The 13,094-nt window shown below is 38.8% G+C and overlaps 1 protein-coding gene across 1 annotated transcript in view; it reads right to left on the reverse strand.

Moving 5' to 3' along the window:
- The window catches only part of Hydin (HYDIN axonemal central pair apparatus protein), a 397,410-nt gene that overhangs the window by 198,897 nt on the left and 185,419 nt on the right, over nt 1–13,094 (reverse strand). The window contains exon 19 of the mRNA XM_074055707.1: nt 4,025–4,263. Within this exon, the coding sequence (XP_073911808.1) occupies nt 4,025–4,263 (239 nt within the window). The remainder of the gene's footprint in view (nt 1–4,024; nt 4,264–13,094) is intronic.

The following is a 13,094-nucleotide window of genomic DNA, read 5'->3' on the forward strand; positions in this document are numbered from 1 at the left end:
TTTTATGAAGATATAGAAGCTCTGAAAATCTAAGGGAGTTGCCATGTGGATATTTCTTGAGACCTTGGATTGGCCAACATTTTCTGTAAAGGGCTGAAAAAATATAACAATTTTGGGCTTCTGGGGACTTGTGACTTTTGTCACAACTACTCATTTTTTTTGGTGGGGCTGGTTCTGGGGATTGAACTCCAGGGGATTGCTAGGCAAGCTCTTTACCACTTGAGGTACACACTTTTAGTCCTAATTATTCAACTTTTTTTTTTTCAGTACTGGGGCTTGAACTCAGGAACTTTACCTTAAGGCACTCCACCAGCCCTATTTTTTGTGAAGGGTTTTTCAAGATAGGGTTTCGCTGGCTTTGAACCGTGATCCTCCTGATCTCTGCCTCCTGAGGAGCTAGGATTATGGGCCACTGGCACCCAGTCCAATTATTCAACTTTTAATGTGAAATAAGCCAGAGATATATTGGCCATGTGCCAATAAGACTATTTATAGGCAGTGGGCCGTAGTTTACCTACTACTGATTTTGACAATTCTTCTCGCTATTGCTGGCATCATGATTTTATGTCAAAAAGAGTAACAATAGGGTTTAGTCAGAGGGGATATTAGCAGCTAACAAGTAGTTAGCTCATACAGTCATAGAAAACCTTCCAATTCCAGGCAAATGTTGAAATATCCTTTGGGGGCTATTTGACTCTATTTGTAGATTAAGAAGAACATGTAATTAGATCTAGTTTTCAGCGTATTGTTTTCTATAATTAGATTTGAGTGCACTTAAATAAATATAAAAATAGAAACACTGGTTTGCAATGACAAAATGCCTAGCTTATGGCCAATAACAGGCAAAGAGGAGGATTTTTGTATCATTTGGCTAAAACAATATAACTTTACATTTGTCTAAAAGCATACAACTCAACTTTATCTTGCCTGTTACTTAATTTGCTTTTGTTTTGTGGTATTTTCAACCAAGTACTTATGTTTTAGGGAAGAACAGTGGAAAGGAGGAAGGGAGGGCTTCTAACTGATAACTGTCAGTCAAATCTTCCATAAGCACAATGCAAATGATTTGGTTTCAGGCACTGTTATGCTGGAAGGCAGGAGAAGCCCTCTATGAGGTCTGTTCAAATTCAACTGGCCCCAGTGGTCAATTACTGATAACTTCATGGCTCTCTTGAATAACCAAGGATAAATCTCACACATATTCTCTACCTTCGGCATTCTAACTTCATACTTCTTATCTCTACACTAGATTGTTCTACTCAAAGCTGTCTACAGTGTACCAACTTTTATTTAAAGATTTAAACCCTCTAACTTTTCCTGGGTGATGGGAGGAAGCCATTTGCAGCCATCTCAATTGTTAGTGCTACAGTGTTCTGTTATAGAAACAAACAGAATAAATAATACCAAAAAAGCTACTGGCTTTGCAATACTTGATAAGATATATGTGCAGTGAATTTTTACCTTCCTAGGGTATAGTCTACTTAGGTTACCACTAAACTATAGCTGTATTTTCTGCATTCGTGGAGAGGGATTAGTGGTGTATTGGAATCAAAGAGGAAAAATCATAGTTGAGATTATGAGATTATGAATTCATCACAGAGAAGTCACTATAAGTTTGGGAAAAGGGTACATTTCCTCTTCTTTAGGATAGAGGGATGCAGCTAGGAGAATATAATCAAGCCATATCTAGGAAATGTCTTCTATTTTTTTTTTTTTTGCTGGAACTAGGGTTTGAACTCAGAGCTTCATCTTGCAAAGCGGGCACTCTATTGCTTGAGCCACACCTCCAGTCCAGGAAATGTCTTCTTATAGCTGATGTACCCATCAAGAAGGGGGAAAGTATTTACAATAGCCTCAAAAAAAATCAAATACCTAGGTATAAACCTAACAAAGGATGTGAATGACCTCTATAAGGAAAACTATAAGCTTCTGAAGAAAGAGATTGAGGAAGACTATAGAAAGTGGAGAGATCTCCCATGCTCATGGATTGGTAGAATCAACATAGTAAAAATGTCTATACTCCCAAAAGTAATCTACATGTTTAATGCAATTCCCATCAAAATCCCAATGACATTCATCAAAGAGATTGAAAATCTACCATTAAATTTATATGGAAACACAAGAGGCCACGAATAGCCAAGGCATACTCAGTCAAAAGAGCAATGCTGGAGGTCTCACAATACCTGACTTCAAACTATATTACAAAGCAATAACAATAAAAACAGCATGGTACTGGCACAAAAACAGACATGAAGACCAGTGGAACAGAATAGAGGACCCAGATATGAAGCCACACAACTATAACCAACTTGTCTTTGACAAAGGCGCTAAAAATATACGATGGAGAAAAGACAGTCTCTTCAACAAAAACTGCTGGGAAAACTGGTCAGCAGCCTGCAAAAAACTGAAACTAGATCCATGTATATCACCCTATACCAATATTAACTCAAAATAGATCAAGGATCTTAATATCAGACCACAAACTCTAAAGTTGATACAGGAAAGAGCAGGAAATACCCTGGAATTATAAGTATAGGTAAGAACTTTCTCAATGGAACCCCAGCAGCACAGCAACTAAGAGATAGCATAGATAAATGGGACTTCATAAAACTAAAAAGCTTCTGCTCACCAAAAGAAATGGTCTCTAAACTGAAGAGAACACCCACAGAGTGGGAGAAAATATTTGCCAGCTGCACATCAGACAAAGGACTGATGACCAGAATATATAGGGAACTTAAAAAACTAAATTCTCCCAAAACTAATGAACCAATAAAGAAATGGGCATGTGAACTAAACAGAACTTTCTCAAAAGAAGAAATTCAAATGGCCAAAAAACACATGAAAAAAGCTCACCATCTCTAGCAATAAAGGAAATGCAAATTAAAACCACACTAAGATTCCACCTCACCCCTGTTAGAATAGCCATCATCAGCAACACCACCAACAACAGGTGTTGGTGAGGATGTGGGGAAAAAGGAACCCTCTTACACTGTTGGTGGAAATATAAACTAGTACAACCACTCTGGAAAAAAATTTGGAGGCTACTTAAAAAGATAAACATTGATCTACCATTTGATCCAGCAATACCACTCTTGGGGATATACCCAAAAGACTGTGACACAGGTTACTCCAGAGGCACCTGCACACCCATGTTTATTGTGGCACTATTCACAATAGCCAAGTTATGGAAACAGCCAAGATGCCCCACTACTGATGAATGGATCAAGAAAATGTGGTATCTATACACAATGGAATTTTATGCAGCCATGAAGAAGAATGAAATGTTATCATTCGCTGGCAAATGGATGGAATTGGAGAACATCATTCCGAGTGAGGTTAGCCTGGCCCAAAAGACCAAAAATTGTATGTTCTCTCTCATATGCGGACATTAGATCAAGGGCAAACACAACAAGGTGATTGGACTTTGATCACAAGATAAAAGCGAGAGCACACAAGGGAGATTTGAGGATAGGTAAGACACCAAAAAAATTAGCTAGCATTTGTTGCCCTCAACACAGAGAAACTAAAGCAGATACCTTAAAAGCAACTGAGGCCAATAGGAGAAGGGGAGCAGGAACTAAAGAAAAGGTTAGATCAAAAAGAATTAACCTAGAAGGTAACACACATGCACAGGAAATTAATGTGAGTCAACTCCCTGTATAGCTATCCTTATCTCAACTAGCAAAAACCCTTGTTCCTTCCTATTATTGCTTATACTCTCTCTACAACAAAATTAGAGATAAGGGCAAAATAGTTTCTGCCAGTTATCGAGGGGGTGGCGGGGAGAGGGAAGGGGTGGGGTGGAAGATAAGGGAGGGGGTGGGGGAAGTGGGGAGAAATGACCCAAACATTGTAGGCACATATGAATAAAAAAAAAAAAGAAGGGGGAAAGTGAGGATGGGACAGGAGATGGACTGAAAAGTCTAGTTCTATTTAATTAAAAACAACTATATGAAGTATAGGTGATGTTTATGTAACATATGTGATATCAATCCATAAAAATAGGCCCACAATATTCTCCTACCTAAAATGTGATCCCAAATTGAGCTCTGGAGCAAAGGGCTTATCTGAAACAATGGTAGAACCAATTCCTGTAGCCTGGACAGGAATCCGATAGGTGTTGCTATTTTCAACCTCCAAAATCACTGTGTCTTTGAATGTCACTATGTCATTCAGGTTGGCGGTCAGTGTCAGAGGAATATCAGCTTCCGCAGGAACCATGCCTTCAAGGGGTTCTATCGTCCAAAGGGATTTTTTGCTTGCCTGCAACACAAAACCACAAGTTAACAGAGAAGTTGCTCTTGGCTTTTCATTCCGTATGTATCAAAGCCCTCTGTGCTTCAAATGAATGGCATCATAGAATTTAACATCAGAGACAAACATTATTGTTTAGAATCAAAGCAGCTGAATAGTTGTTGGCTTTTCTTTGTTTGAAAAAGTAATCTGATTCTGAAGAGCAAGCCTACAATTCTCCAGTTGAATGCTCTGTGAAGAGTCTTCACATCTCTTTCCCATCATGATAACCCAATTCTCTAATAAGCTTATACTAGTTATCTGCTCTAATCTTCAAATTGTGAGATATGAGCAGAAGGTGCAACATTCTCCATGAAAGGTGGAATTTTGCAAGAAATGGTTTTCAAATGCAAAGTGAAGGCAAACAATTTTTACTAATCAACACAATATAGAAAGTCATCTGATTTCTAATATTTCATGGTAAAATAAAAATTAATATGAAGTTAATTAGCTAAAGGCTGAATCATAGAGCTGGAAGTGACTCCCACCAATATGTATATCCCTTTTAACTGCTTAGATCTTTACAGCTCACTCCCTTTCTTTCTTAATGTCTTTGGCAAAATAATGCTTATCAGTCATGCTAACTCTGGCCATCAATCTGAGCTGCAAACCCACCTCCACTTCTCTTGGTCACCTTCACATTGCTGCTTCTTTCCTCGGCACTTACCATCTTGTAACCTAGCACATAATTTATTCATTGTTATTGTCTGTCTACATGCAGTAGGACATGAGCTCTACACAGAAGGGACTTTGTTTGTTCACAGATATGTCCCCAGAATCTGTAGCTATGCCTGGTATATAGTAGGCACTTAATATATATTTGAAATGAATGAATGCATCAGCCCTTTAATCAAACTCTTTGTTGGTAGATAATTCACTTCTTATCTAAGGTAACTTATCCCAAGTTCTAATGACTCAAATTATTATACATTTTTTCCTTTCTTTTTTTTTGATAGCATTGGGGTGTGATCTCAGGGATTCATGCTTGCTAGGTGGCAGGCATTCTTACCCCTTGAGCTACTCCACCAGTCCCATTTCTTCCTTATGTTATGTAGAGATGTGCTTTTTTTTTTTTTTTTGTAGTACTGGGGTTTGAACTCAGGGCCTTGAGCTTGCAAGACGGGCACACTACCACTTGAGTCACGCCCCTATCCTTTTTTGCTTTAGTTATTCTTTGAATAGGGTCTTGCATTTATGCTTGGGCTGGCCTGGACTATGATCCTCCTATTTAAACTTCCTGCATAGCTGGGATGACAGGTGTGTGTGCCACCATGCTCAGCATTTTATTGGGTGAGATGGGGTCTTGCTGTTTGCCTGGGCTGGCCTCAAATCACAATTCTCCTGATCTCCACCCTCCTGAGTACAATATATGCTTTTTTGGGTCCTCTGCACATTGCACTTGGTTCACTTCCTTGGAGATATATAGGATAAATTGAATCTACCTCTTTTGAGTAATGGCCATTCAATTCCTGCATCCTAGCTTCAGAAGAAAGTCTCAGGTCACATCAGGCTCCAAGGTAAGGTTAAGATGTCAAATCAGAAAAGAAAAACTCATGCTATAAGCATTTATTCAGTTATAAAAATATAATTTCTGCTTCTTTGATGGTTATCTCTTGATTTTCTGAGACTGTTTTTAAGATTTTGTCCTTTTCTTTAAAAGCCTTTTGGGCAGGTTCAGCATAATGTATCCAAGACTAAATTTATTTTCCTTATTCTTCTAGGAATTTGCTATCATTCTAGAGTCTTTGGATTGTATTTTGCTTTTCTGGAAAATTATCAGCCATTGTCTGTTTATTATTTTTGCTCCATTCTCTCTCTCCTATCCTTGTAGGATTTCCAGCTCTATGTGTGGCTTCTTGATGAACTCTCTCTGCTAGTCCCTCAAAAGGCGTAACCCCATCTGGTGGAGCCCTTGGGAGATGATGGAAACTTTAAGGGGTGGGGACTAGTGGGAGGAAGTGAAATCACTGGGGGTGTGTCCTCAAAGGGGATGATATTGGGATCTTGGTCCCTCCTCCTGTGCTCTTTGCATTCTGTCACAGGAGGTGAGCAGTTTGGCACTACCATGTGTCCCCCATCATGACGTTCTGTCTCACCACTGACCTAGAGCAATGGGGCCAAGTGTCCAGGGCCTAAAACCTCTGAAACCATGAGCCAAAGTGAGCCATTCTTCTTTGCATACAATGTTTGGGTCATTTTTCCTGCCATTCTTCTTTTAAGTTGTTTATCTCAGGTATTTTGTCGCAGTGATGCAAAGCTGACTAACACAGTCTGTCTCTTAGTTTTTAATCTGCATTTCTTTTCTTTTGCTTTCTCTGCTTCATTTTGGATGATTTTGCCTGAGTTTTCTTCCAGCTCACTAATTCACTCCTCAGCTGTGGATAGTATGCTGTTAAACACATATATTACATTAATAATTTTGGTTTTTGCATTTTTGGGTTCAAGACTTGGTATTTCATATTTCTTTTTATAAGGTCTTCAGCCTCTTTGGAGCATTTCACAATTTTAGGACCTTCAACTTATTAGCTGCCCCTTCTAGTCCCTCCTCATCATTTGCAAATTTGATGAGCAAATTGTTTTTAGGACTTTCAAGAAATATAGCAAATACATATTCAATGACCCTGAGATCCAGGTATTGTGGGAAATACAAAAATGCCCACAACATATCCTCTTCCTCAAAGGAGAGAATAGTAAGGACATTCATTTCACAGAAAACACAATGTAAGCAAGAAAAACGCAAATGACAAGGAGGCTGATGAGTGAAGGTGCCTCAAGAAACCTGAAGAATAGGATGCTTCTCCAGGGCAGACGATGTTAGAGCTCTTAGATTGTGACCAATGTACTGCACACATTTTCTTTTCCCTCTAAAGGGGAGGTTAGACTTAATTATACTAATTATATTATGCTATGGATTAAAATTGCTAATGTACTCCACTCTAATTATATACATACACAGTTATCTCAAAATTGGTAAAAAGCATCCTCCCCCTGTTTTGACAGCTATTTCCTTTAATTCAATTCTGTTCTGTTTTATTTTGGGGAAGACATTACTCAAAAATATTTATGTGGATTAATCTTCATACAAAACATTTAGTGATTAGCAATCACACATTGAGAAAAGCTAAAAAAGGACTACGAAAATCAGTTAGAAACTTCCAGGACAATGACTCCAATTCATTGCAAAAAAGCTTGAATAGTCCCTGGTGAATCTCCTCAGACTCTTCTGAGTATAAGGGCTCAGAAGAAGTCCACTGAGGTACAGCATATAGAGGAAAATAATTTATTTAAATAACAATGTAAAATTTACTCTATGAGCTCAACTTTGGAAGACAGTTGTCTAAAATTATCCTTCTTCCATTTAGTTTCTAGCAAAAGGTTAAAAAAAGAAGAAATGTAAAAACACCTGTAGCTTTGTGGGAGCTCAGGTACAATGGAGGCTATGAATCAGAAACTTCCAGATAAGCTTAGGTTGGGTTTAGAATAGAGTTGCACTGATGAACTTTATAAATGAGAAGATTGTACATTGCAGATTATAGGCAAGAGTTAGAGACTGTGACCATCAGAATCTCATAGGGTGATATTCCAGTGTGTCACCAAAATCCAGGTCTGGCTCCAGTGCAGACTGAATTTGGTCAGTGGGGCTCAGTGTCACTCTCTTAGGAACTGGCTCAGAGGTACTTACACAAGGAGAATCTAATATTTAAACCAAAATGCCAATTTCCCTATTTGTAACTGAGAACAAATCCTGTTAGACCAGAAAACTAGTTACATTTCTTCCTGGTTTGAAAGTTTACATGGGAAATAAGTAAATTGCATTTTAAAATTTAAATGAATTAAGTAAAGCAGAGAAGAACATTTTGTGAGTTTGAAATTATATATGAGAATGTAGATGAATGATAATGAGGAGATTTTATTTTAATTTTGGCATTAAGGAAATTACAGGTTTAAGTCAAAAGTCTTATTATTACTCATCATCCCTAGAGACACAGAAATAGAGGAAAACAAATATTAAATACTATACTAGATAAACTAGGACCTAGCTGGAGATATTTGCATGATAACTGTATTTGAAAGACACATATGGGAAAAAGGCTGAATCTTGCCTGACCAGCCATTTCTCAAAATTTTCTCTGTAACTTATTTTGGCTTAGTCCTACCAGATGATTAGGATAGTGAGAAAATAGTAAGTGAAGTCTTTGTCTTTCCAGAATGCCATTTGTTCATAATTTTCTATTACTATTAGTTAAAGATAATAATCCTCATAAATTTAATTTTCAATAGTGTAGGTCAATTATTTTTAGCAGAAGAAACAGTAAGAATTGAATGTTCGTATTTAGGGTCAAAGAAATAAATTCTTTTTTTGATTATTTTATTATTCATATGTGCATACAATGCTTGGGTCATTTCTCCCCCCTCCCCCACCCCCTCCCTTACCACCCACACCACCCCCTCCCTCTCCCCCCCACCCCCTCAATACCCAGCAGAAACTATTTTGCCCTTGTCTCTAATTTTGTTGTAGAGAGAGTATAAGCAATAATAGGAAGGAACAGGGTTTTTGCTGGTTGAGATAAGGATAGCTATACAGGCAGTTGACTCACATTAATTTCCTGTGCGTGTGTGTTACCTTCTAGGTTAATTCTTCTTGATCTAACCTTTTCTCTAGTTCCTGGTCCCCTTCTCCTATTGGCCTCAGTTGCTTTTAAGGTATCTGCTTTAGTTTCTCTGCGTTAAGGGCAACAAATGCTAGCTAGTTTTTTAGGTGTCTTACCTATCCTCACCCCTCCCTTGTGTGCTCTCGCTTTTATCATGTGCTCAAAGTCCAATCCCTTTGTTGTGTTTGCCCTTGATCTAATGTCCACATATGAGGGAGAACATACGATTTTTGGCCTTTTGGGCCAGGCTAACCTCACTCAGAATGATGTTCTCCAATTCCATCCATTTACCAGCGAATGATAACATTTCATTCTTCTTCATGGCTGCATAAAATTCTATTGTGTATAGATACCACATTTTATTAATCCATTCATCAGTGGTGGGGCATCTTGGCTGTTTCCATAACTTGGCTATTGTGAATAGTGCCACAATAAATATGGGTGTGCAGGTGCCTCTGGAGTAACCTGTGTCACAGTCTTTTGGGTATTTCCCCAAGAGTGGTATTGCTGGATCAAATGGTAGATCAATGTTTAGCTTTTTATGTAGCCTCCAAATTTTTTTCCAGAGTGGTTGTACTAGTTTACATTTCCACCAACAGTGTAAGAAGGTTCCTTTTCCCCGCATCCTCGCCAACACCTGTTGTTTGTGGTGTTGCTAATGATGGCTATTCTAACAGGGGTGAGGTGGAATCTTAAAGAAATAAATTCTAATGTATCTTCTTAACTTATCCCAAATTATTTTTGCCAGTTCCAAAGTGAAAATACTAAAATTCTGTAACACATTAATCATAGAACATGACACAAAAATGAGTTATAAAAGAGTTATAAATGCAAATTAATTTTTTCCCTACCAAGCACTAATCAGGCTTGACCCTGGTTTGCTTCTGAGATCAGACAAGATTGGGCACATTCAGGGTGGTATGGCTATAAACAGTTTTCTTTAGATATTTAAAAATGGATCAAAGTAGCCAGCAACAGTGAATCTGAATCTCTCCTGAACAACGAATATATCCTAGTAAAAAAATTAATAATAAAAAAATCCTAGTTACTAAGGAGGAAGAGATTGGGAGGATCATGCTTTGAAGCCAGCCTCAGGCAAATAGTTCTGAGACCCTGTCTGGTGGTGGTGGGGAACCCAAAACAAAAGATGGCTGGAGGAATGGTTCGAGTGGTAAGAGACATGCCTACCAAACGTGAGGCCCTGAGTTCAAACCCCAGTGCTGCCAAAAAAATAAAAGTGGATCAAAGTAGCTTCATTTCATCTAGTTTCTTATTAAAGTAAATAGGGGTCTTTGACTTATGGCATGTTCAGTTTTATCCACACAATCAAAGGAAGACATAGACTGTTCATACTTGGGTAGCTAGCCCTTCTCCTTTTTTCAAACTACTGTTTTTCTTACTTGTAGTTTTTAGATTCTAGGCAGTTATTTTAGATAAGGTAATGGTAACTGCTCTAATAGAAAGACTCCTGACATTTAATGGCTTAATGGAAGTTTTCTTCTGGATCATATGAATTCCAATTGGTGACAGGGGTGAGGATTGGCTTCTGTTCCACTCCACCCAGTCATTCAAGGACTCTAATTAATTTAATAACTTCAAATTCAATAATTTCAGATTAACTTGTGACTTCTAAGGACACTCTGGACATTGACACATTGTTGGCCAATAATGAAGAAAGAGAATGAAGTACCTAGTACTAGCATTTTATGCACCAAGCCTGGCTGTGGGACTCATCATTTCTGCCCATTTCCAAAGGCCAGGACCTGACCATTCAGTCACACCTAACCTCAAAGGAGACCAAGAAATGTAGTCTAGCTCTGGGTCCAGAGGAAAGGGAGACCAGTGTGGTAAGTTACTATTTGTTCTCTGCCAAAACTACCTTGTTGGTTCAATCCACTGCCATATCCTTAAGTATTCCTACACTCCAACGCAACCAAATCTCAGATTTTGAAAGGTGAAGGGCTCAAATAGGTGAATAACTTAGCATTTCAAATCCTATAGCAACCGTGAGCCCGGAGTTCACATTCATCTTCTGTTAGAAAAAAAAAGGAAAGAAAGTTCAAGGCAAGAAGATTTCACTCTGTGGTTTTTCTTCCCAACTTTGTGGCCTTAGAGCATTCTACATGGTTTTGCTCATTTATGAGACTGAACTTACAATTAAGACATTAATCAATGTCATTTGTCTCTCTCTTTATCAAAAAGAAAGATGCCTTTCAGACAGGGTAATGTCAATGTCATTTTTTCCATTCCAACTATTTGTTTTCTTCCTGTAGTCAGTGTCACAGGTCAATCCTTTATTCACAAAGAAGTGAGGATGTCACCAACATAAGTGCTATTTCAAGTCAGGGGACATTAGTTTTCAAAGGTTGTGTACCATTTCTCTTCTGATTCCTGCTGACACAGGTTGGCTGCTCTGGAAACAAGACCTGAAGTTGCTTTCCTGAGCTGAATTGATGAGTCTTCTTTTTGATGAAGCTTATTAATCAGTGCTTGGCATAAAATGAGACAGCAAAATACATCATAGAATCCAAGAACAAGGCACATTAAAATGCCAGATGCTGTGGTCCTGGGCTCTCCTATCAAAACTGAGGCTGTAAACTGCTCCATCATTCCTATGTCCTTTTGTATCTGACTTTTAGATGTATCCTTTTACTTTGGGGGAAGACTTAGTCTGTGTGACAGTTTCTGTTATTAGAAGGCAAATGAGGCTAAAGAAGAAATGGGTGAAAGATAATTGCCTCCATCATAGCTATGGAGAATTTTTCAAAGCCACAATATAGTGAGATAACGGATGGAAGTAGGCGAGTTGGGAGGGCTCTGGAGGAAAGGGATGGGGGTTTGATACCTCTCTGCTGCTTCCTAGATGTTGACTTTGGTATGTGACTCACTGTCTCTGGTACTGACTGTACTTTCCATATAGAGTTGTGGTGATGGCTAAAAGAGGTTATACATGTAAAATCTCTAGCACCCAGTAAGTCTTCACACACCACAGCTATTGCTATCATTTTACCAAAATCTGAAATGCCCCACATGACACCTAATTATGTGTTTGACAGAGTTTGCTAAAACAAACAAACAAACAAACAAACAAACAATTCAGAGCCAGGCATGGTGGTGCAGGCCTGTAATTCTAGCTACTCAGGAGTCAGAGATCAGGAGGATCGTGGATTGAGGCCAGCCCAGGAAAGAAGATAGTGAGCTCCTCATCTCAACTGACAAACTGGGTGTGGTGGTACACATCTGTCCCAGCTATGTAGGAGCAATAGGTAGGAGGATTGTGGTATGAAGTCAACCCTGAGCCAAGCCATGATACTCTAACTAAAAAATAACCCAAACCAAAAAGGACTGAGGGATGTGGCTCAAGTGGTAAAGCATCTGCCTAGTAAGGACCAGGACCTGAATTCAAACCCCAGTACTGTCAACCCCTCCTCCCCAAAGATATAATACTCTTGCTAGAAGAGAAGCATGTGGCAGTTAGTGATAGGCAAAGAATTCTAAAATCCGCCCCCACCCCCACAAGGTGTCCATCTCCTGAGGTGCAATGAACATCTCCCAGCTATTTAGTCAAACTAGTCTAGGTGCTACTGTAAAGGGATGTAGCTAAGGTCCCAAATTAGTTGATTTTAAGCTGAAGAGACTGTCCTCAGTAGGCCTGACATAACTAGCGGGCTTTTCCATACTTCCCCTAAGATGTGCTGTTGCTCAACCTTCTCTGAGCCTAAGGAGAGCACCTAGCCAGGCTCTCCTGGACCATGGAACTAGAAAATAAATCAGTATTGTTTTTCTTTCTTTTTTCAAGACATTAATTACTCACACATGACTTTTTAAATTAGTATCTATGAATTGTATAAAATAGTGGGTTTTGTGTGTGTGTGTGTGGTACTAGGGATTGAAACCAGGCCCTCAAGCATGCTAGGCAAAATTCTCTATCACTTGAACCATGCCCCCAGTCCTTTTGTTTGTGTCTGAAATAGGGTCTTACTAACTTTCCCTGGGCTGGCCTTGAACTCTTGATCCTTCTATCTGTACCTCCTGATTACCTGGGATTACCGGTGTGCTCCTCTGTGCTTGGTTCAAAATAGTGGACTTTATTCTGACATTTTCATACATGTACATAAGAAACTTTAAGTCACTAAGTTTGTGACAATT

The sequence above is a fragment of the Castor canadensis genome, chromosome 15 (assembly GCF_047511655.1).
Source record: "Castor canadensis chromosome 15, mCasCan1.hap1v2, whole genome shotgun sequence".
NCBI lineage: Eukaryota > Metazoa > Chordata > Mammalia > Rodentia > Castoridae > Castor > Castor canadensis.